General features: G+C 59.3%; 5 protein-coding genes across 6 annotated transcripts in view; 3 read left to right on the top strand and 2 right to left on the bottom strand.

The window, feature by feature from the left end:
* Positions 1-2,643: 2,643 nt before the first annotated feature.
* On the top strand, positions 2,644-4,842 carry LOC309880602 (uncharacterized protein). Its single transcript, XM_082765713.1, has 2 exons — positions 2,644-2,700; positions 2,940-4,842. The coding sequence occupies exons 1-2, from the start codon at positions 2,682-2,684 to the stop codon at positions 4,160-4,162; spliced, it is 1,242 nt and encodes a 413-aa protein (XP_082621839.1). The 5' UTR covers positions 2,644-2,681; the 3' UTR covers positions 4,163-4,842.
* Positions 4,843-5,943: 1,101 nt separating this feature from the next.
* BEST4 (bestrophin 4) lies at positions 5,944-9,318 on the top strand (the record flags this gene model as incomplete). Its single annotated transcript, XM_082765495.1, has 9 exons — positions 5,944-6,095; positions 6,229-6,323; positions 6,615-6,848; positions 7,203-7,357; positions 7,448-7,525; positions 7,741-7,893; positions 8,134-8,214; positions 8,587-8,741; positions 8,885-9,318. The coding sequence occupies 9 exons, from the start codon at positions 5,944-5,946 to the stop codon at positions 9,276-9,278; spliced, it is 1,497 nt and encodes a 498-aa protein (XP_082621621.1). The 3' UTR covers positions 9,279-9,318.
* Positions 9,319-10,737: 1,419 nt separating this feature from the next.
* On the bottom strand, positions 10,738-15,386 carry RPS8 (ribosomal protein S8). Its single transcript, XM_082765996.1, has 6 exons — positions 15,346-15,386; positions 14,523-14,629; positions 14,047-14,146; positions 12,503-12,678; positions 11,555-11,684; positions 10,738-10,895 (listed from the first exon to the last, which is right to left on the bottom strand). The coding sequence occupies exons 1-6, from the start codon at positions 15,347-15,349 to the stop codon at positions 10,786-10,788; spliced, it is 627 nt and encodes a 208-aa protein (XP_082622122.1). The 5' UTR covers positions 15,350-15,386; the 3' UTR covers positions 10,738-10,785.
* A 2,269-nt stretch (positions 15,387-17,655) lies between these two features.
* KIF2C (kinesin family member 2C) overlaps positions 17,656-21,910 on the top strand; it is a 19,047-nt gene continuing 14,792 nt past the window's right edge. For both annotated transcript variants that reach the window (XM_082765994.1, XM_082765993.1), the window contains exons 1-4: positions 17,656-17,772; positions 17,862-17,956; positions 19,916-20,020; positions 20,255-20,303. In XM_082765994.1, the coding sequence (XP_082622120.1) occupies positions 17,709-17,772; positions 17,862-17,956; positions 19,916-20,020; positions 20,255-20,303 (313 nt within the window). In that variant the 5' untranslated portion in view covers positions 17,656-17,708. The remainder of the gene's footprint in view (positions 17,773-17,861; positions 17,957-19,915; positions 20,021-20,254; positions 20,304-21,910) is intronic.
* Positions 18,029-21,910, bottom strand: part of ARMH1 (armadillo like helical domain containing 1) — a 27,924-nt gene continuing 24,042 nt past the window's right edge. The window contains exon 13 of the transcript XR_014318023.1: positions 18,029-18,109. The gene's annotated coding sequence lies outside the window, so the exon portion shown is untranslated. The remainder of the gene's footprint in view (positions 18,110-21,910) is intronic.

The following is a 21,910-nucleotide window of genomic DNA, read 5'->3' as shown; positions in this document are numbered from 1 at the left end:
CCACCCGTATGCTGCAGACCCTGTCCCCCATGCACCCGCCCTGGAGGCAGCCAGGAGCCCCCACAAAGCCCCCAGTGGGGTCCCAGCCCACCCCAGGTGGGGCGCTGGGGACATGGGGGGTGACAGGAGATGCAGGTGGGCTGCCCGGCCACGCTGTCCCCTGGGTCCCTGCCCTTGTGCCACGCTTTGCTGGGTCGGGCCGTGCTGGCCCCAATGTGCAGGGGTGTCCGCAGGGTACAGCGGTGTCTGTAGGGTGCTGTGCCACCGCGGTGCTGCTCTCTAATGGCCGTGGGGGAGAAACGTCTCAGTGTCACCCAAAATAGGCCATGGATGGATGTAGGCCAGCAGGACGGGCCAGAAAACCACGGCACCCTGCTCTCCGGGATCAGCAGCGTTGCAAAAGCCCCCCGAAAGCAGATCCTGGTGCCCTTCAGGATAGCAGGACCGTGTGCAAGTCCCTCGCTCTGTGCCAATTTCCCCTCTGCTCCCCCAGGGCAAGCTCGGGGCTCTGCTCACCGATGCCTGATGTGCTCCTGAACACCCCGAGGGTTTTGCATGAGCACCCCTGGCCGACCGGCCCCACATTTCGCAGCACATCCCCCGGGATGGGAACTGAACAGACCTGCCCGGAGGGAGAGATGAAAGGATCCGGCTCTGTTTACTTTCCTCTTGGCTTTCAACCTTCAGCGGAGGAAGTGTGTGCAAACCCTCTGCCCGGCAGCACGCCCGGGTTCCCCCTTCGGGGAAAGCTGCCCCGGTTTCCACCGGGGCCCCAGGGCTCCCCTGGGCAGGGGTGGCGTCACGGTGCACCTCTGCCTTTCCGACGGAGGCCCCGGCGCAGGGCTCCCCGGGCAGAGCTGAGTCAGCTGCTGGAGGCAGCGCGGGGGTGGAGGCACCCAAGGGTGCAGGGAGGCCCCAGGGAGGTGCTGGGGGCAGCGGGACAACCTGCGGGGGCTCATCCTGGGGCCTCCTGCCGGGAGCCAGCAGCTCTGCTGCTCTCCTGGCTCGGGTTGGGCTCTGGTGGGTGCCCACGTCCCCCCCTCCAGGGCTGGGGCACCTCACCCAGAGGGATGGGGCCCAGGAGCAGCTCCCCCCACCTGCTGCTCAGCCCTGCCGTGATGCAGGAGAGCATCAGAGCATCGCAGAAAGGAGTTTGCCCACGCAGCGAGCTCGGGAGGGGAGGAGGAGAGCGCGGTTTAATGTCAGCAGCATGCCGAGCCTGCAGAAGGGGAGGCTCTGGGGCGATCCCACTGCTGCCCGCGCCTAGCGGGCTGGAGCTGCACGGAGAAGGGAGCAGCAAGGAGAAGGAGCTGCAAGGAGAACGGAGCCACCTCTTTGGGGAGGTGCCCAGCGGAACGAGGACAGGCGCCCGCTGCAAGTTGCATCGAGGAAAATTCCACCTAGATGTTAGGAAATGTTTTTTTTCCCCTCGAGCGTGGTGAAACACCGCAGGAGCCCAGAGAGGCTGTGGGACCTGCGTCCTACATGAAACCCAGACCCAGCCTGATCCCCCCGTGACCCCCCTGGTGCTGCTCGGTGGCAGCAGGAGCACAGAAAGGGCACAGGAAGAGCACAGAAAGGGCCCTGGGATGGGAGAGCTGCCCAGGAGGAGGTGACAGCCCTGAACCCATCAGGAGTGGGGTTTTCCCCCTCGCTCAGCACTCTCACCCTGCAAAAGGTGATGATGAGGAGGGGAGGGCGACGGATCCGGGGGAGGAAGCGGCAGCACCGGCTGGGGAAGCGCTGAGGGGAAGCTGCAAATCCAGGCAGAGCCGCCTGGAGGGAGAGATAAAAGGATCCCGATCCCCTCGGGTTAAGGCAGCACTTGGGTTTGGGGGTGTGGGAGGCAGCCTGGGCTGGGCAGGAGAGCAGCCAGCGGATCCCAACCCCGCTGTGGTCACCGCGCTGAGCATTGCCCATGGCCAAGCCGCTGCTCCCCAGCCCCGTGCCTCAGTTTACCCGGCTCCTCGGGGCAGGGTGCACACTGCCGTGAGCCCATGCCCATGCTTTTGGGGTGTGGAAACGCAGCTCCCCTCTCCAGTGCTGCTTCCCCTGCAGGTTGTGGTGCTGAGCCCGACCCCACATCCTCCTTCCCAGCCGGGTGTGGGGTGGAAGGAAGTCAGAAGGGGCCCCATAGCGCTGCAGAGGGCAGCTGCCCCGTTGTGGCCCTTTTGGTCCCCATCCTGCCACCATAACCACCCCACATCCTCGCCCCAACGGGGCTGGGGGGCACATCGCCCCCCCAGGTGGGGAGCAGGGGGCTGGGACCTCTCCCCCTAGGAGAGTGGGGAATGGGGCAGACCCCAGCCCGGCCCCTCTGCCATGATTTTGGGTCGGGGGGCGAGGAGCTGGAGGCTTGTGGGGGGGCTTGAGGGGGTTAAAGGGGGACCTGGGGGGGTTGCAGGGGGCTCTGGGCTTTGGGGGATGGAGAGGGGATGGTGAGGGAGGGGTGCCTGGGGTTGGGGGCAGTGGGGTGCCCTACTTTTTGGGGGCACAGCGGGGCGGGGGGGAGCCCGGAGAGGGGTCGGGGCAAGGGGGGGGCCGAGCTGGGGGCGGGGGCCGGAGGTGCGGGGCGAGGCGGGCCCCGGGGCGGCCGGGTTCCGGCGGGGCCCCCCCGGCAGCGAGGCGGAGCCGGGCGGCGGCGGCGGCGGCGGGGGGAGCGCGGAGCGGCCCCGGGGAGCATGGGGCGGGCGGCGGCAGGTGAGCGGCGGGGGGACGGGGATGGGACGGGGGGGACACGAGGAAAAAAAACGGGGGGGACACGGGCGAAACCCTTGGGGAGCAGCGGGACGGCCCCGTGGGTGGCATCTCCAGGGTGCGGGGCGAAGGGAGGGAGCGGGGGCGTTGTTGGGGATGGGGTGGGGGGAGAAGCCCCCCGGCTGTGGGGTCTGGGTGTCGGGACCCGCAGCGGGGTGCTCATCCCTTCGGCTGTCCCGCAGGCACGGCGCTGCTGCCCCTGTCCCTGTCCCTGTGCCTCCTGCTCGCCGCCAGCCTCGCCCGGGACGCGGCACCGGAGAGCTGCAACTGCAGCCAGCCCCTGGACTTCGAGGCTTTTTTGGCTGCCCCCCTCACCGAGAGCTGCTGCCTCAACTTCAGCAGCTCCAACGTCTCCCTGCTGGACTGGGGGGCTCTGCTGGGGGTGCGGGGGCTGCGGGAGCTCGACCTCTCGCGCTGCGGCATCGCGGCCATCCGCAACGCGCAGGGCGTCCCCATCACCCTGGAGGTCTTGCACTTGAGCCACAACCAGCTGGAAACCCTCCCGGGGGGCTTTTTGGAAGACGCCCCCAACTTGAGGATCCTCTACCTGGACTGGAACCGGCTCCGGGAGCTTCCCCAGTCCTTCCTGAAAGCCTCCAGGCGGGTGCAGGAGGTCTACCTGGGCTACAACGCCCTGACCTTCCTCCCCAGCAGCCTCCTGCAGCCGTCCCTGCGGCAGCTGCAGGTGTCCAACAACAGCTGGGACTGCAGCTGCGCCCTGCTCAGCGCCCTGCAGGGCCGGCCCGGCCTGGCCACCGAGCTCACCTGCCACACGCCGCAGCGGCACCGCGGCGCCGAGCTCCTCAGCATCCCCCGGGACGAGCTGTGCCGCTCGCACGGCCTCACCGCCCTCTTCATCTGCCTGCCCCCCCTCCTCCTCCTCGCCAGCATCGCCTGCTGCTTCTGCAGGAGGAAGAGGAAAACCAACTACAGCTTTGGGGGCAGACGCCCCCCCGTCGCCGCCACCGCGGAGAGGGGCAGCGCGCCGGTGCCCCCCGAATCCCACCGCTACATCCCCTACGAGCTGCCCGCTGCCCCCTCCGAGAAGGAGAAGAAGGTGCTGCTGGGGGGGGCGGCGCTGCCCCAGCCCTCCCAGGACCCTCTGGAGAGCAGCAGGGACCTGTACGAGGAGGTGGAGATCCGGGTGGGATCCCAGGTGCCGCCCCACGAGGCGCAGCGGGGCGCGGGGCCGGGCACCCAGCGGGGAGCCCCGGGAGCTGGGGGGGAGGAACTGGGGGGCAGCGGGGCCGAGGGGGACACGGTGAGTGTGAGCGACGTCCTGAAGGACTCGGCCGACCGGGAGAAGATCTACATGAACCAGGCGACCAACTACTACAACCTGGTGCCCGGCATCGAGCTGGAGGACTCGGACAACCTGGAGTACGAGAACATCGACCTGCACTGAAAGGGGGGTGGGATGCGGGACTCAGGGGGCAACGGGAGGTGGCTGTGGCTGGGAGAGGCCACGAGCCATCCTGCCGTGGCTTGCAGTGTGTGGTTGTGAAGCTGCACCCCAAAATTCCCCCCCTTTCCCCTGCAATCCCATGTGCGCCCTTCGCTTGCCACGTGCTGCGGCTGGGCAGGGCTGCAAGCGGCTCTGGGCATGGGGGGGCTCTCTGCACGAGGTTTTTTGGGGCACAGGAAGGACGTGGAGAGGAGGTGGGGGCTGCCCCGTTTGATTTTTAGGGCCAGGTGACAACAGTGTGCGTGCCAGGGCTGCTGACCAGGGCTCTGTCCCCTCTGCAGCCCGCTGGCACCGGGCACGGACCCGCTGCCCCCAACCCGCAGACATCGGGGTCTGGGGATGAGAAACGTGGTCTGTGTGTGGGGTCCTGAGTGGGATTGCTAGGATCTTTGCACGTCTGCTGTTTGCACGAGTGCTTGTGCACACGCGTGTGCAAGGACTGGGCACGGACAGCCCTGCTTGTGCCGCGCCCCGCTCAGCAAAAGGCTTTTGTTTGCGGGGTGTCCATAGGGTGCCGCCGGAGCAGGGGGGTGCCCCTTGCAGCCTTCCCTCCCCGATGTGCTGCCCAGCCCTGCCGGAGCCAGCTCCTGCTGCGAAATAAATAAATCATTTTACTCCTGGCACCGTGGCTGCGCCCCGTCTCTGCTGCGGTGGGTGCCGGCCCTCGGGGCTGAGCGAGCTGCAGCCCGTGATTTACAGATTTACAGCCTGGAGAAGGAAGCTGCCAGCCTGCCATGGGCACCATGCTCACCAGCCGGGGCAGGACGGGCTGGGGGTGCTGTAAATTATCTCCCTGCACAGCCCCGTGGGTCGCATCCACCCACGGGTACCTGCAGGGAGCCAGGTGCCCCATACCCACACCGCGTTCCCCAGCAGGACACGGAGCGGGGGCATCGGGGGATGCACCGAGGGCATTTCCCAGGCTGGGAGCCCCCAGCTCCATGGGTCGGAGCCGTGGCAGGCCGTGCTGGGCCCCGTGCCCGGCAGGAAGGGAGCCGGGCAGGGCGGGACGCGGCGCTATGGCCGGCAAAGGAAGCGGCGTTTCCTGCCCGGCGCAGCCTCGCAGCCCGCGGGGCGATGGAGCCACAGCCCCTGGTCTGGCTCATTCCTAGCTTGGGCTGGGGGGCACGAGCACCAGCACGGGCTGGGGACGAGGACAGGATGGGTTTGCTGCATGTCCCACTGCTCCTCGGGGATGTTTCCCACTGGTTCGTGTCCCGCTGGGAGTGAGGGGCGCTCATGGGCACCCCAGAAACACTCCACAGCCCCCCACAGCCAGCTCACCCCACAGTCACGTTCCCAGGGCTGCCAGGAGGGGTGACATCCTCCATCCTTTCCCCTCCTCCTCATGGAGCCTAAATTCAGCCTGCAAGGGGGAACGGCCCAAACCACCCCGCTGGCTCCTGTGCATCCCCAGGGCTGAGCCAGCAGCTCCCACTGAAATCTCCTGTGGCAGGGAGGTGTGACCGACCCGCAACTCCCTCTTCCCCGCCCGTGACAGCTCCAATCCATCACCTGGAGGGCTCGGCCGATGGGTTCACACCGGGGTATTTAGGGGCGAAGGCACCAGGTGCTGATAGGGACGTGCAGAGCAGCGTGGGGAGGGCGTGGGGCGAGCCAGCCCATGGGCACTGGTGCCTGGCGTGACACCGAGGACACATCCCGGCCGGCAGCCTGTACCCCGCTGCTCCCCCGGCAGTGAGATTGTCATCCGTGCCACGATGACCGTCTCCTACACGCTCAAAGTCGCCGACTCCCGTTTCGGGGGCTTCTCCAAGCTGCTGTTCCGCTGGAAGGGCAGCATCTACAAGCTGCTGTACAAGGAGTTCGTCGTCTTCGTGGTGCTGTACGCGCTGCTCAGCGTCGTCTACCGGTGAGTGGGGGAGCGGCTGGGACCCCACAAGGAGAAGGGGACCCGGGGAATGGCTTTTTTTTTTGGGGGGGGGGTCTGAGGCAGCTCCCCAGCCCCGCTGCTCGCCCCTGACCCCGCTGCGTGCCCGCTGCAGGCGGCTGCTGACCGAGGAGCAGAAGCGTCTCTACACCAAAGTGGCTCAGTACTGCAACCGCTCCACGGACCTCATCCCCATCTCCTTCGTCCTAGGTACGGGTCCCTCTCCTGCTCCCTCACAGCTCGGGGATGCCCCATCCTGCCCCCGTGCCCAAACTGCCCCATTGCCTGGGGCTGGGTGGCACTCAGCTCCCAAAACCACCAAGCACAGCTCCCTGGCCCTCTTCCAGGACTGGGGATGTCCCCACCTCCATCCCTGCGGACAGCAGTCCAGGGGGAAGGACAACGTGCTCTTTACCCCCAACCTGTCCCCCTGGGAAGCCATCAGGTCCCCCTGGTGAGGGCTCATCCCCGCTCAGAGCCCCCTGTGCCACCTCCACACAGGTTTTTACGTCACCCTGATCGTGAACCGGTGGTGGGCGCAGTACACCAGCATCCCCCTCCCCGACCAGCTGATGTGCGTCATCTCCAGCAACGTCCACGGCAAGGACGAGCGGGGTCGGATCCTGCGGCGCACCCTGATCCGCTACGCCAACCTCTCGGCCGTCCTCATCCTGCGCTCCGTCAGCACCAGGGTGCTCAAGCGCTTCCCCACCATGGACCACGTGGTGGAAGCGGGTGAGGGGGGCAAACCCTGGGGGGGGGACACGGCTTGAAATATGGGGCGAGAGAGCCGGGAAGCTCGGCGGTGTCCCCGTCACCCCGGGGTGGGCTAAGGGGTGGCAGTGGGGCAGCCCCTGGGTCCCCTCACAAGCATCCTGGACCTATATGTGTCATCCAGCCCCGATGTGGAGGGCTTATTACCTTGCAGGGACATTGCATGTGTCCCTAAAGAAACCCATGACCCTTCTGCCCCCCCAAACCCTGCAAAACCCCACGTTCCTCCTGGGGAGGGTCCCCAAAACCTCCCTTTCCCATCACCGGGGGTCCGCGGCGCTGAGCCCCTGCCGCTCGCCCCCCGCCCCGCCGCAGGCTTCATGACGCAGGACGAGCGCAAGAAGTTCGAGAGCCTGCACTCGGACTTCAACAAGTACTGGGTGCCCTGCGTGTGGTTCACCAACCTGGCGGCGCAGGCCCGGCGGGACGGCCGCATCCGCGACGACGTGGCCCTGCGCCTGCTGATGGACGTGAGTGGTGCCGGGAGCGCGGGGGGCACGGCACCGCGGCGGGGGGGGGACGACACCCGGGGAAAAACCTGTCCTTGTCCTCCCTGCCAGGAGCTGAACGCCTACCGGGCCAAGTGCAGCATGCTGTTCCACTACGACTGGATCAGCATCCCGCTGGTGTACACGCAGGTGGGTGACCCGACCCCCCGAAAAAGAGCTTTATGCCCGCCCTGCACCCGGTGCCACCGGCGCAGGAGCTCAGGGTGGATGGGGAGCGTGGCACAGGGGGGATCGCCCCTCCAGGGGGGCTTTGGGATTTAGGCTGGAGCACCCGAGAGCATCATTGAGCAGCCAGAGCTCTATCAGCCTCACGTCCCCCCTCGCTGCCACCGCTGTCCCCGCAGGTGGTCACCATCGCCGTGTACTCCTTCTTCGCCTTCTGCCTCATCGGGCGGCAGTTCCTGGAGCCGCTGGAGCCGGGGCAGGAGGGGGATCTGGACATGTTCGTGCCCCTCCCCACCCTGCTGCAGTTCTTCTTCTACGCCGGCTGGCTGAAGGTGAGGCACGGCCGGGGGGGTGCCCGGGGGTCCCCGGTCCCTGGCACGGCACCGGACACGTCGCGGCTGGTGGCACTTGGGGACGTGTCACGGTGGCCACCGAGCAGATGGAGGCTGCTCGCTGCAGGGCACTGCCCAATTCGGGTGCCCCGTGGGTGTCCCATGAAGGTGTCCCATGAAGGTGTCCCATGAAGGTGTCCCTGTCCCCGACCCCGTGCCACCTGTCCCCTCCCTCCGCAGGTTGCCGAGCAGATCATTAACCCCTTTGGGGAGGACGACGACGACTTCGAGACCAACAAGCTGATCGACAGGAACCTGCAGGTGGGGGCTGCCCCCAGCTGCTCGTGCGTTGGGTGGGCATCGGGACGTCCCCGCAACGTGGCCATGGGGACTGTCCCCTCCCAGCCCTGCTCCTGCCCTTTGTCCAAAGCAGATTCCCATCTAGGCGCACCCCATCCCTCCACCCCTGCCCACCCGTGTGGCTGCTCCCCCCGGCAGGGTCAGCATCCCCCCAGGGACACTCAGCAGCCTGGCACCGCTGCTCGTTCCCACCACCAGGAAAGCATTTAAATGAGGAAAACCCCAAATGCAGCCAGGATATGAGCCCGGAGCCTCCCTGGCTCCTTCCAACCCCTTTAAGGCTGGTTCTGGCAGCAGGACCTGCAGACACCGGGTCCTCACCCCCGTCCCCAGGTGTCCCTGCTCTCGGTGGATGACATGTACCAGAACCTTCCGCCAGCCACCAAGGACAAGTACTGGAACGAGTCCACGGCTCAGCCCCCCTACACCATGGCCACCGCCGCCGAGACCCTGAAGCCCTCCTTCCTGGGCTCCACCTTCGACATGCGGTGAGTGCACGGCGCGGCCGGGAGCCCCCAGCTGGAGATTTGGGGGGGTCTCTGCCCGCACTGCGCACCCTGGGTGCCCCCAAGCCATCAGGGGGGCCTTGGGGACGTGTGGCTGTCCCCATCGCCCCGCTGTGCTCCCCCAGCATGTGCGAGGACGCGGAGCAGAGCCAGCTGGTGGAGGCCTCGCCGAGCATGCCGCGCATGCAGACGCCCCTGCTCGGCCGCTTCCTCGCCGCCGCCTCCCCCGCCATCAGCATCAAAAATTTCGGCCGGGGCGGCCGAGCCACCCCCCACCTGCGGAGAGCCTTCCCCTCCCCGCACCCCGAGGACCCCGAGGCTGTGGATCGCATCGAGGAGGAGGAGACGGAGGATGAGGAGAGCCGGGGCAGCGGGCCCCCCACGCCGGGTGGCCCCCTGGGGGGACCCTGGTCGCCAAAGGCCTCCAAAATTCGGAGGAAGGAGCCACCGATGGTCCTGGTGAAGGCTCCATCCAGCGAGAGCGTCGGGGCTGAGCGGCCGGGGGGCTGGGAGCCCTGAGGGTGCCCCGACGGCACCCCCAACCCTGTCCCCAGACACCCCCTTGTGCCCCCTGCATGTTTTTTTTCCACCCAGCCCCACGCCCGGTTGGTGGGGAGATCCCAGTGGTTTTGGGGTTGGGCAGGCAGCATTCAAAGCCAGCTGTTAGCCCCAAAACTGCAGGATTCAGCTCGTGTGTGTGGTGATGCCACTGACTGGCACGGCCACGCTCCCTCCCTGCTACCAGGAACCAAGAGGGGACAGGGACAGCCCAGACACCCAGCAAGGGACAGGACAACAGCATCCAGCATGGTGCTGATGTCCCCGCAGTATCAATAAAGCTGCTGCCAGCTCCAGCTTTCAGGCTTGCTCTTTCTTGGAGTCGCGGGGTGTTAGACCAGGCGGCAGAGCCAGCTGCTGCTAAGCAGAAGGGCACACACGCCCCTGGCCAGCTGCCACCCCGTCCCGTTCCCATGTCACACCTCCGGCAGGGTGACAGCGCCAGCTCCGTTCCCACGGGCTGTTGCCCTTGGCTGCCGTGGTTTCGAAGCAATGACACCAGCGCAATTTATAAGCGCCATGCGTTGATGAATTGGGCACAATCCTGCTCGTCAGGGCTTTACAGCCCCTGCCCTTACCCCAGCGTGGCAGATTTGTGTTTCTCCCTCCGTACAAAGTCCCCCAGGAACACCCTGAATCCTGTTTGCTCTCCGCAGAGGGCAAGCAGAGGAGAAACAAGCCTGGAGGAAGCAGCCGTGACACATCCCTCCCCAACACCCTTTATCGCGCCCGCCCTGCCTCTCTGGAAACAGGCGTTGCTAGAAAGCAGGGAAAGTTTACCCGGGATCACCATGGAGAGGAACACGCTGGTGCTAACGTCACGCCCCGCCAGGTCCCACCTCGAGACTCCAGGAGTGCCTGGTTGCACCCTGCAGGCAGCGCTGCCACCAGGGCCAAAAACGAGGTTGGGTACAAGGGGCGTACACCGGGCACCGGGTGGGCGAGCATTGGGGTGGCCCCCACTCCAAGACCAGCCTTTAGAGCACAGAGCACTCAGGAACTAGATGCTACGTTGATTTAATTTTAATTAGTCATCATCAAGTGCTCCAAAACATCTGAGAGGCTCTTTTTGTTCACCACGTTTTGCAGTCCCATGAGTAGCAGGGCAGGAAGCTGGGACTTGTTCCCAGCCTTCGAAAGGGGCAGGCCACGGGGAGAGCCCGGCCCTTCTGCTAGAAGGGGTTTCTCTTGCACTGGGATGAGACCAGGGAGGCCAGGGGGAGGCCAGCCGGTCACTTTGCAGTGCAGCCACAGCCACAGCCAGCAGCTCTGGGACAAGGCAGGGAGCTCCGTCAGCCCAAAGGCACAAAAGTGGATTCCACCCAGTGGGTTCCAGCAGCTCCTTCTTGCTTTCCCATTTTGGGGGTGCTACACAAGCCCCCTCTCCCCTGCAGGCACAAATAAGCACGCCACCCACTCGTTTTGGTAGATGTTGTTTTATTGGTTCTGTCAGCTGAACAGTTTGTTTTCATTTGCCTTTTCTGGCCTTGATCTTCCTCAAGTAGAACTCTAACTCCTTGCCTTCCAACACGTAGCCATCAGCTCGGCCACACTGTCCGGGTCTGGAGGCAATGCAAGCTGCAAGGAGAAGTCACTCGGTTACATTAAGTAATTTGTTACCCCGGTACGTGCACGTGGAAGGAGCACTGCCTGCAGTCTCTGCTGGAGCACGAAGGAGCAAGGCTCCGTAGCAGACACCAGTGTCTGTGCTGGCCCGAGTTCCTCCCCAGGAGACCTTGCCCTCCACCCCGCTCTGCTGGGCTGCGCCCACAATGAAGTCCTCTTCAGATCTCCAAACTGTCATCGCTCAAATTCAGTAGCAGAACTGGACAAAGGTCTCATCACCAGAAGACTTCAGAACACTCAGCTGCTCACAGCACAACTGGCAATACCGTGTGCACGGCTGGGCTTTCTCTGACACACAGCACACCCGCAGGACTCTGCTCATTCACCAGTCTCATCGCTAGCTGGGACATGAAGCAACTCAAGCCTCAGAAACAGATCTCCTGCTCCTGCCAGGCCCGGGCTATCCCCAGCGAAGGTAAAATAGGAGTTACCCTACACCCAGAAGGCACCCCTGCAAATAGAACGGGGAAACAGCCCCGCTGCTTTCCCCTCGCAGTTTGCTTTATCACAGCTTGCAGGGAAATGGTCCCAAGAATTAAGATACCTGCTCTGGAACCTGCTCACACCCCGACTCCCTTACACCCACCCACACCACGGCCCCAGGGACTCACCGAGCAGCTTTCCCTGCTGGAACTGCTCCTCCAGGATACTCGCTATCTTGGCATTCTTCTTTCGCTCGTCGTATTTCTTCTGGATCTTCTTTGAGCGCTTCTTGTTCAGGATTTCCTCCTCTTCAGGAGTCTGAAACCAGACGGTAGGCAAAGGTAGCATTAAGCGAGGGAAAGGTTAAACACACAGCCACCTCCCGCAAGAGCAGGCCCCAGTAGCATCAAAGAAAACCCAGTGCTGCGTTGTGCTTCCCAGCTCACATCTTCCAGAGCTACAAACGCCTCCGCCTAACAGAACCGGGTGCTGCTTGTCACTTCTGAGGCCAACCAACCCAGCACTGCTGACTGCAGTCACCCGTGACAACGCAGCACGGCGCCCTCAGGGAATGTGCTCTAGACAGCAGCAGCTGCAAAGCTTTCCCTAATGAATTGCCCCTCCTCCAAAAAAAATTGAGTACTTGTTTCTTCTCCAGACAGGAGAGCACTTGGGTGTGGCACAAGTCCTGGCAAACAGGTTAGGAGCTCTCCCCACGCTTCTGAACTTGACGGTGATCTGCTCACGAGTGCTTAATTTTGTAAGGCAAGGAGACAACCCCAAGCTGAACGCTGCACACAGGTGTTTAAATAGCTTAATCTGGGGTTTGGATCTTAAAATTAGAGGCGGCGAGTCTGGATGAAGATGCTTTAAGCAAAGTTTAGTCATCAATCCACGAGCTTCTAATCAGGGGACAGCGCTGTCCCAGCACCAGGGCCTGCCTGCAAAGCCTCCCTCAGCATCACAAAGTGTCATCGCCCTTCCTTCAGCAGCAGAACTGGACAGAAATATCATCATTAGAAGGCAGCCACGGGCAGGCCCTTGTGCAATGCCTCAGAGACAACCCCGTGCTCCCAAACAGAGCCAGACTCCTCCCGCAGGGCAGCCTCCCCTCTTGCAAGCAGCCCCCCACATACCAGCTTGGCACCCTTCTTGCGTCCGAGGGGCAAGGCGTAGTGGGCTTCATACCACTGCCGGTACGGGGTGCTGTCGACGAGAACGATGCAGTTCTTCACCAGGGTCTTCGTCCGCACCAGCTCGTTGTTGGAAGCGTTGTAGACAACATCGATGATCCTGGTCTTGCGGGTGCAGCCTTTCAAAAAGAAGAGAATGAACTCAAAGCCCCGGGGATCAGACAACTGAGAACGCAGTCGGCAGCATCCCACACATACCCTAAAATCACCTCACTCGTCACCCGATCAGTCCTCCAGCTTCCCCGGCACTGACTTAAATTTAACTGCACGATGCAGCTAGCTCTCAGCAGTCCAACTTTCTGCTGCCAGGACAGAAGCCTGTACCTGGGGAAAGAGTCAACCTAGATGAAAAACTGCGGCCTCGCTGAAACTCATCCCTAAGACGACTGAATAATGCAGAAAACCACATTCCTGGGCCTGAGGATACCTCAGCAGATGCCAACTAACACCGTACAGAGGGCTCGATGCTGAACATAGCTCCTAGAATTATTGAGTAAGCCTCCTTGAACAGGATTGCTCTGCAACACTTAGCAGAAACCATTTCCATAGGATGAGGGGCGATGAGCAAACAGAGAGGACACTGATGCTTTCGCCCTTCGTGGCCCGCCTGAAGCATTTGGTATCAGCTACCAGATTTGAGCGTTTAGCAGCTGCCAACCCTGCAGACAGAGCCCTCACTGCACACAAAGGCCAGGTACAGGAGGGGTTTTATTCCCTTTACTTGTGTACCTCATGCTTGTTCTGCAACGTGTGCTCAGTCCCTTCACTTTTCTGTTATTGCCTACAACTGACAGCTCTCTTCCAGCTGGGATGATCAGTGAGTGAGAAGAAAGCACGGGTCTTCTGCCTTGTGCCACACTGCTCGCTGAAACCCTTACTGCAAGCTTACAGGGTAACAGTGATGGGGCCTGAGCTTGAGCTGAGTGGTTTTTGATTTGTAATTCCTAGAACAAAACCCACCTCGTTCAGTGGAATTACTGCAGGCTGCTCTCTCATTTCTGCACTGCCTGCTTTTGCTTAGCAAAGCAGGAGGAATTAAAAAGCACGTGCTCATGTAACATTGCCAGGGACTGCTCTTTGTCAGAATCCTCAGCCTTCTGTCTTGCACAGGACTACCTTTTAGCAGATGTTCATCAATAAACTGGGCAGCACACAAGCTGCATTTGTGAAGACTGAACCTGCAGATATTTTGCATTTTCGCCCCTCTGTAACCCCCAAAGCCCAGCAGGCAGGCAGCACGAGCGTGTCACTCAGTGTAACTATGACACTCCAATCACCGTGGACCCAGCAGATGTTTAAGTCTCCCAAGGCCACATAAGGTCAAAGTTATCATCACCACGCAGGCAGCCTCAGATCCACTTCTGCCAAGTTCAGAGTGCCCAAAATCAGCCTAGAAAGCCACGCATCACCCCTCTACTCTGTAGCTGTACCGGAGATCAACACGTGTGGAAGGTTTTTTGAACACACCAGGGTTACAGTGTACTTACATTCGGATCCCCAGGAGAAGTTGCCGACGTCCAGGCGAAGGGCACGGTATTTCTTGTTGCCACCACGAACCCTCACTGTGTGAATTCGGCGCGGACCGATCTACATCAGAAACAAACCCCAGTGAGGGTGGTGCTGGCGCGCTGCACGGCACGCACACAGGAGCCCAGCCAAACTCCGAACCAAAGGCAATGTGGTCAGTGTAACTATGACAAACCCCAGCATCGGCAGATACAGGAAGCAACCAAAACGGTCTGCTGCATCCACCTAAGGTGAGAATTTCATCACTCCAATTGCCTCTTACTGCAAAAACCTATCACTGCTTCCCACAAGCATAAAGAAAAATGCCATCTTTCATAGAAGTAGTGACTTATATTTAATCACTCACAAAGAACAATATATTTTTAAGCCTCTAAGAGTACACGATCATCAAACAAAATTAATAAAAATAACTGCCTATCCTCCCCAAATCACCCACCTTAGTGTTGGCCGGAGGCCGTCCCAATTCATACTTCCTCTTCTTGTGGTAGGGCTTCCTCTTGCCCCCAGTCTTGCGACGCTTATGCCAGTTGTCCCGGGAGATACCTGAATGGAGAGCAGCACGGTCAGAAGATGGCACGGATTCCACCCAGCCATGGCTGGGCGAGGGTCTGAGTCCTCAGCTCTCCAAGGTTGGTATCCGCACAGAGCACTCAGCCTTATGCAGCAGTTAGAGATGCTTCATCATTGAAACTCAGAGCCACCTCGACACGTTCTCCCCCAGCACATCTGCAGAATCCTCCCTACCCCCAGCAGCACTGCAGGGACCACCCCAGCCCTCTGCGGGAAGCAACCTCGTGAATTAATTTGCAGGACCCCGTGGGCAGGGCCCACCTCACGCTGCTAAGCCCCCCGTGACACGTACCTCATGCTAAGATCTTGCAGGCTCTCCCTGGGAAGCGATCCCCACCCCACCTGACTGACGGACCCTACGGAGTTCACCCCCACTCAACACCCTTTTCCCCAACTGACCCCCAAAAGTCGCTGCCTGCCGGTTACCGCCCCTTCCCCACCACCCCCTCACCCACAGGGCCCCCTCCACCAGCCACCCCCCCCCCCCTCCCCACCGCCATGTTGGGCCCGGCCTCCCTCCCCTCCTCCCCCCGCCATCCCCTCGGCGCCGCCGCGGCCGCCCCCGATGGCGGTCAGCGGGGCTCGGCGGCACCCCCGGCTGTCCCCCGGCACGGATGGCGGCGGGCGGCGGCAGCGCGGCGGGCGGATGGCGGCGGATGGCGGCCGGGCCCGGCGGCGGCGCCACTCACCCATGGTGCGGCCCCGGCGCAAAGAGGCGGCGCAGAGGCTCACGGGACGGTTTGGCGCGGCGAGCTCTCGCGAGAGGAGGTGACGTCATCGCGCCGCGGCCGGGCAGCGTTGCTAGGCGACGAGGCGGCTGGGATGGAAGAGGGCAGGGGGGTGATTTGCATACCCGTGGTGCACCGCGCGGCGCCGCACGGTTTTGCGGGATTCCGTCCGGTTTTCGACGATTTTTGGGGTTGTTTGGGCCGAGAGTGGGGATATAAGATGGAGAAAAGATGGGGAGAGCGGAATTGGGGAGGGAATGAGAGAGACCGGAGTCGCCGTGAGCTCGAGAGAGGAGAGCGGTGATGGGGTTGGGCCGGGTGGAAGGGAGCGTTATACTCTGGTTTCTCTTCAGATCGTATAAATCTTTCGCCTTTTACTAAAGATTTCCGTGGAGAGGAACAAGTACGAGTGTCGTGGAATTTTTTGAGGCTCTGCTTCGGCAGAGCTACCCATACCTGGTCAAAAATAGAGCGAAGTGAGTGAGTGTGTTTTACTCAGTGTCTTTAGGTGTATTTCTTTATGTCAGCTGGATATGAGCCAGCAGTGTGCTCAGGTGGCCAAGAAGGCCAACAGCATCCTGGATTGCATAAGAATCAGTGTGACCAGCAGGGCTAGCGAGGTGATTGTCCCCCTGTACTTGGCTCTGGTGAGGCCGCACCTCGAGTACTGTGTTCAGTTTTGGGTCCCTCGCTACAAGAAGGACATGGAGATGCTTGAGCGGGTTCAGAGAAGGGTGACAAAGCTGGTGAGGGGCCTGGAGAACAAGTCCTACGAGGAGCGGCTGAGGGAGCTGGGCTTGTTCAGCCTGGAGAAGAGGAGGCTCAGGGGCGACCTTATCGCTCTCTATGGGTACCTCAAGGGAGGCTGTAGCGAGGTGGGGGTTGGCCTGTTCTCCCACGTGCCTGGTGACAGGACGAGGGGGAATGGGCTTAAGTTGAGCCAGGGGAGTTTTAGGTTAGATGTTAGGAAGAACTTCTTCACTGAAAGGGTTGTGAGGCACTGGAACAGGCTGCCCAGGGAAGTGGTGGAGTCACCATCCCTGGAAGTCTTCAAAAGACGTTTAGATGTAGAGCTTAGGGATATGGTTTAGTGGGGACTGCTAGCGTTAGGTAGAGGTTGGACTCGATGATCTTGAGGTCTCTTCCAACCTAGAAATTCTGTGATTCTGTGATTTAATTACCCTGCCCCAAGCCCGTATCGCTGCATGGTGTTGTTGCCCCCAGGCGCAGCACCCAGTGCTGAGCCTTGTCAAGCCCAGTCCCATTGGCCCACCCTGCCCAGGTCCCTCTGCACGACATCCTCGCCATCCAACACTTCCCTCCCGGGGCCGTCCTGCCCTACAACAGATGGACACCTCCATGAGAAACAACATGTTTTTGCAATAGAGGGTGGTTTTGCAGTGGGAAGTTTCTGTAACCTTGCATGTTCAAAATTCACTGTACAGCATGGCAGTGGGGAGTATGTTAAGCAGGTAAGGGGGAGGTCCCGCTGTCCGAAATAGGGCGGATGGATAAGGAAAACAGGACGAGCAGTGCGAAATCAGTAAAAACAAAAATCAGGGGCCCTCTACTCCCAGCCCCTGCCCCAGCCCCCAGCACAGGCACGGCCGGTACCCAGCACTGCAGGCCCCGCCCCCAGCCCCTGCTCATTTGCATGCCCATGTTGCACCGCGCGGCGCCGCCCGCCCCCTCCCGCTCCGGTGCCGTTTCCGCCGCTCCCCGGGGCCGCTTGGGGCCGGGACCGGGGCTGACGGGCGGGAAGGAGGTGGGGGGGAGCAGGGCCGGGGGGAGGCGGGGCAGAGCAGGGGCGCCGTGAGCTGGGGGGCGGCGGGCGGCGTTGGGGCCGGGCGGGGTGGGGAAGGGCGTTATACTCTGGTTTCTCTTCAGATCGTATAAATCTTTCGCCTTTTACTAAAGATTTCCGTGGAGAGGAACAAGCACGAGTGTCGTGGAATTTTTTGAGGCTCTGCTTCGGCAGAGCTACCCATACTTGGTCAAAAATAGAACAAAAACCCGCTTTTTAAGCCCAATCTTCTCTTACTTCTTTCCACTACCCTTTAAGCGTCCCGCTCTCCCTCACGCTATCTCAGCTCTTGCCTCAGCGCCCTAGCGGCCTCACCGCGCATGCGCACAGCGCCTCCATGCCCCCACCGAACTACACCTCCCATCATGCCCTGCCCCGCCCCCGCCGCGCGCGGAGCACGCCGGGAGTTGTAGTCCCGCGGCACTCCGCCTCCCGGGAGGCCCCGCGGCACGCCGGGCGCGCGGCGTTTAAATCGTTGTCGGTTGGGCGGGCCCAGCCTGGCGCTGCCCCCGCCGCCGCCATGGACCCCCGGCTGTACCAGCGCGTCTGCCCCGGCCGCGTCCTCAACATCCAGCGCAGCAACGGTGCGAGGGGGCTCGGCGGGGCGTGGGGGGCACCGGGAACGGGTTGGGGGGGTCCCCGGGGGTCCCCGGCTCACGGAGCTGCCTTGCAGGCCTGATCCACAAGGCGACGGTGCGGACGGTGAACGCGGAGAGGTCCCTGGTGGCCGTGGAGTGGTCCGAGGGCGGCGCCGTCAAGGGCAAGGAGGTGAGGCTGTGTGGGGTTTTTCCTCAAAAAAAATCAAAAACGGTCCCGTCTGTGCCTCAGCCGGCTCCTGCCGTGCTGGGTCTGCCCTCAGGTGGATCAATGCTTCGTCCAGGCTGGCGCAGATAACCCCGCTGTGCTGATCGCAGGGGTTATCTGTAAATAAACGTCCCCAGGTAAGGCGTGGGGGGGTTGTGACCACACCTGAGTGGTGCCAAGAGGGCTCCTGGCCCTACAGCCACCAGGTAGGATGCAGTGTGTGCGTCTGTGCCCCTGCTGGGTGGCTTCCTGTGCTCCCACAGCCCCAGCTCTGCTGTTATCTGCTGGTTTTTGGTGCCTCTGGCAATGCCTTTCCAGCTTTCCTTAGGACTTTGTAGCTGTGCAATAAATGCAGCGCTGTTTGATGCTTTCAGGTGTATTGCTTACAGCCTGGTGTTATAACGCCAGCCCTGGTGGACCCAGAGGGATTTGTAACACCCAGGATACAGCCCTCAAAGTCTGAACTGTGACGCAGCTTCATCCCCCTTTCTCTGGGGCACAGCGTGCTGAGAGGCCTCCAGCTGTGTTTTTAGTGCCCTGCTCTCTGATTCCTCTGCACTTTACTTTTCAGGGAACGTTATCTCTTCCTTAGAGCTACTGAGTTTTCTTTCTCTGCAACGAGAACCTTGCACAGAGAAATGTCTCAGAACAGACAGGGAGCAAACCACGGTTTTGGGCTAGAGTCCAAGTGACAACGGCGCTGCTGGATTTGAATCACTCTTGGCCAGTGCCAGTCTGAAATGTCCCAGTTACTGTAGAGAAAAGGCCGTGGGGCCCTGCTGGTGGAACCGCCGTGTTTCCCTGGGGGGATTGAGGTTGTAGCTGAAAGCCTGGCACTTAAATTCTCCTTTGGTGAATGAGCAAACACGCTGTTCTTGGCAGTTTCTCTGGGAACTTAGGTACTGCAGGGCCTCTGAAGAGGCTGTTCAAAAAGCAGCATTTCTTACGTGCTGCTAGTGTGTATCATACCATCCACATACACTTGCTTCTGAGGGAATTAGTTTATCTGATTAGATGCATACAGATTTTATATAAATCAAATTTTGAAGTTTTTTTTCTCCTATGTTAGAATGTGGTATCTCCATGGGATCACACAAGTGTTTTTGCTCTTTTTATATGGACCCTTATTTTATCAAAGTAAATTAAGATTTAACTGAGAGCTGGATAGCTTCCTCAAGTGGTGCTTGTATTACTGCTTTGACGCTAGGTGAGTTCTAGTGCAAGCTGCTGTGGCACCGGAGTTATTTTTGTGTCCACGTGCTTTCAAGCTCTTCTGCAGGGTTAGGTTTGGAAAAACTGAAACGAGCGAGGCGGTGCCTTTTGTGCTCGTGCCTGCCCTTGGCTGCCTGCCCCATGGTCGCTGCCCTGCGTCTGGGCGCTGCGGAATGCTGCGGAGGCAGGATTATGACTTCACTGGAAGGTCAGGCAGGAGGTGGCAGCTGGTCCTAGGTAAAATCACTTGCAGTTGCCAGAGAAAATGCAGGTGAACTGACTTTTGGATTAGATGCTGAATCCCTTGTTTCCCGAGGTCTAAGTAGCTCTCTGAAGTTTATTTCAGTAAGCGCAGTCACGCAGTAAACTCTTAATGCTCTCCTAGCACAGAAGTCACGGAGATTTACTAAGATTAGCTGTAAGAGATTAAAGCAGTTGATGCCAAATGTGCTTTGCCTATCTCCTCAGACGTGTTCTATGGCACCTGCAGAGCTGCGTGGTGTTTGGCAGATGAGGGTAAATGGCATAACTTGCACGTTATGAGACTCTTCAAATGGAGTATGAACTATTGCATAGCACCTTGAAGCTAGAAGGCTTCTTTAACTTAACATTTGGCAGGCAGTCAGTCAGGTTTGTTTGCCTGTACTGAAAAGCAACATGTAAAAAAATGCTGTAGGTGGTAGCAGCAATATTTTACCTTTGCTCTTGCAGATTGATATTGATGATGTGATAACAATAAATCCTGAGTTAACAGAGGAACTACGTGCTGCAGATGTGAAAGAGAACCTTCCTTTGCAAGAGAATGTGACTGTACAGGTAAGCATTTTAGTCTCTCCGAAGGTGCTAACATGTCAGCAGCAGCATGCTTTAGACCAGATCTGTTTATAAACGATACTGGCAGCCTTACAAGTCAGAGACCTCATGCTTTGCGTTCTGTCTCACCGTTAGGCTTTGGTCAGAAATTCTTGTTGTATTAATGTTGTTTTGTGTAGTGCTGTGCTAGGTATTCATGGCTTACTGTGATGACTAACGGCACTCATTGTTTTCCAGAAACAGAAGCGTAGAACAACCCTGTCAAAAATTCCTGCTCCGCGGGAAGGTGAGAAAATATTTCTTTTCCTCTTCAAAACAGTGCTGATCCTCCATTGTAGCCATATTATTCCAGTTTAGTGCCTCATAACGCTGCTTGCTCAGGCAATGCTAGTAAGAGCATACCCCTTCATATCAACACTTTGGACTCCTGAGTGCAGAACTTCTGCCAGCAAATTGCCCTCCTGTTCCTGTGAGCTCAGGTTTGTTGACACGTTGCCCTTTTCTTCAGTATTGCTGTAGTTATTCCTTGACGCTGCTTTAAATGTCACTAGGAAGTTCCTGCTGCAGTGAGGTTTAAAGTTTTGTATGGGATTTTGCAAATGCCACAAAAAAACAAAAGGTAAGTGACAGTTATTAAGACAAAAAGGTGTCAAAATGAGAATGGAAAGGGCAAGGAAGAAATAGTGTCAAATGGATGTCTCCTCTTCAAATAGTCCCTCTAGACAATAACTTGAGCTTTATTCCTGGAGACATTTCAGACTAGGCAGCCAAAATGCTAGCTGGTGTGCCACAGCTCAGTGACTTAGTGTCAGTACAGTGTTTTGAGCACAGCCAGAAGAGGAGACAGGTGTGGAAGTGTGGGATTGCTAAGGAATTGGTTTTTTTTGAGGTGCTGGGAATTGGGAAACTCCCATATTTTCTTACTTTATCTCTTTAGTTGACTCTTGTTTTTGAGTTGACAGCATTAAAGGTCTATTTGTAATGTACTTGAGTGATGCTGAGGTCAAAGGGTTGCAGATTTATTAACTCTTAATGTACATAGCTGCCCTTTTACGTGAGCTGTGAATGGCTGCATTTTTCTGGCCTTTTTTGTTGTACGTGATGCAAGACAGGGAAACTGGAATCAAAAGACAACAGTACAAATCCCCTTGTATCTGAGAGGCAGGAACAGTCTGAGAAGCTTAATGTGTCAAAAGTTTTTCTGATCATCTTCAAATGCAGAGAACTCTCCACAGATTTTGTGAATCAGCAAGAAAAATGATGTGGTAAAGTGCTGATTGTCTCTAGACAGACCTGATTAATGGAGCTGGATAGCCAGATGGAAGAATAAAGGTGTTTTAATCCAGTCAGTGGCTGATGGAGAAATGTCCTCGCAGAGGCTGCTGCTTCCCTTAAGTACGGAGTCTAATGGCAAATCTGACATGCCTGTTGCCTTTGCTACTAGCAGAGTCTTGTCCCTGAAGACTTGCTCACAGTACAAGAGGGAAGCAGTGACTTCAGTATTCATCAGATAATACCTATTATTGCAGTTAGTCCTTGACACTCACGGGCTATGCGTGTCCTGTAGCAAACTCTGTGCTGCACCAATCAAAAAGGTAATGTTGGCTTCAGGTTTCAGTTCTTAGGCAAAGCAAATTAAAGAAGATCAGGAGGTGTCTGTCTCCATCTCTCAGGGAAGTAAAAAAAGCAAAAGCAGTGCTTTCAGAATGAATTCAGAAACAGATACTAAGTTCTCTGAAGCAGTAAGAGCTTTAGAGGTTTTTGTATATTCTTGTGCACAAGAACAATCTGAATCAAACCCATTTAGATGCAGCAAATCCTGCAGCTAATATTCTTGTCTAGGACCACTATTGTTTGCAGAAAGTGCTGTTGAGTTTATGATGAGATCAGGTG

This window comes from Aythya marila (genome assembly GCF_965140915.1).
Source record: "Aythya marila genome assembly, chromosome: 8".
Taxonomy (NCBI): domain Eukaryota; kingdom Metazoa; phylum Chordata; class Aves; order Anseriformes; family Anatidae; genus Aythya; species Aythya marila.
The sequence above is the reverse complement of the archived record's forward strand: the minus strand, read 5'-3'. Positions and strand labels throughout refer to the sequence as shown.

Excerpts from the sequence above, each read along its gene's own strand:
- RPS8 (XM_082765996.1), bottom strand. Across the intron at positions 14,147-14,522 it reads GGCCTCCGGCCAACACTAAG|ATCGGTCCGCGCCGAATTCA; the intron begins GTGGGTGATTTG and ends TTTCTGATGTAG. Across the intron at positions 11,685-12,502 it reads GCAAGAAGGGTGCCAAGCTG|ACTCCTGAAGAGGAGGAAAT; the intron begins GTATGTGGGGGG and ends GTCTGGTTTCAG.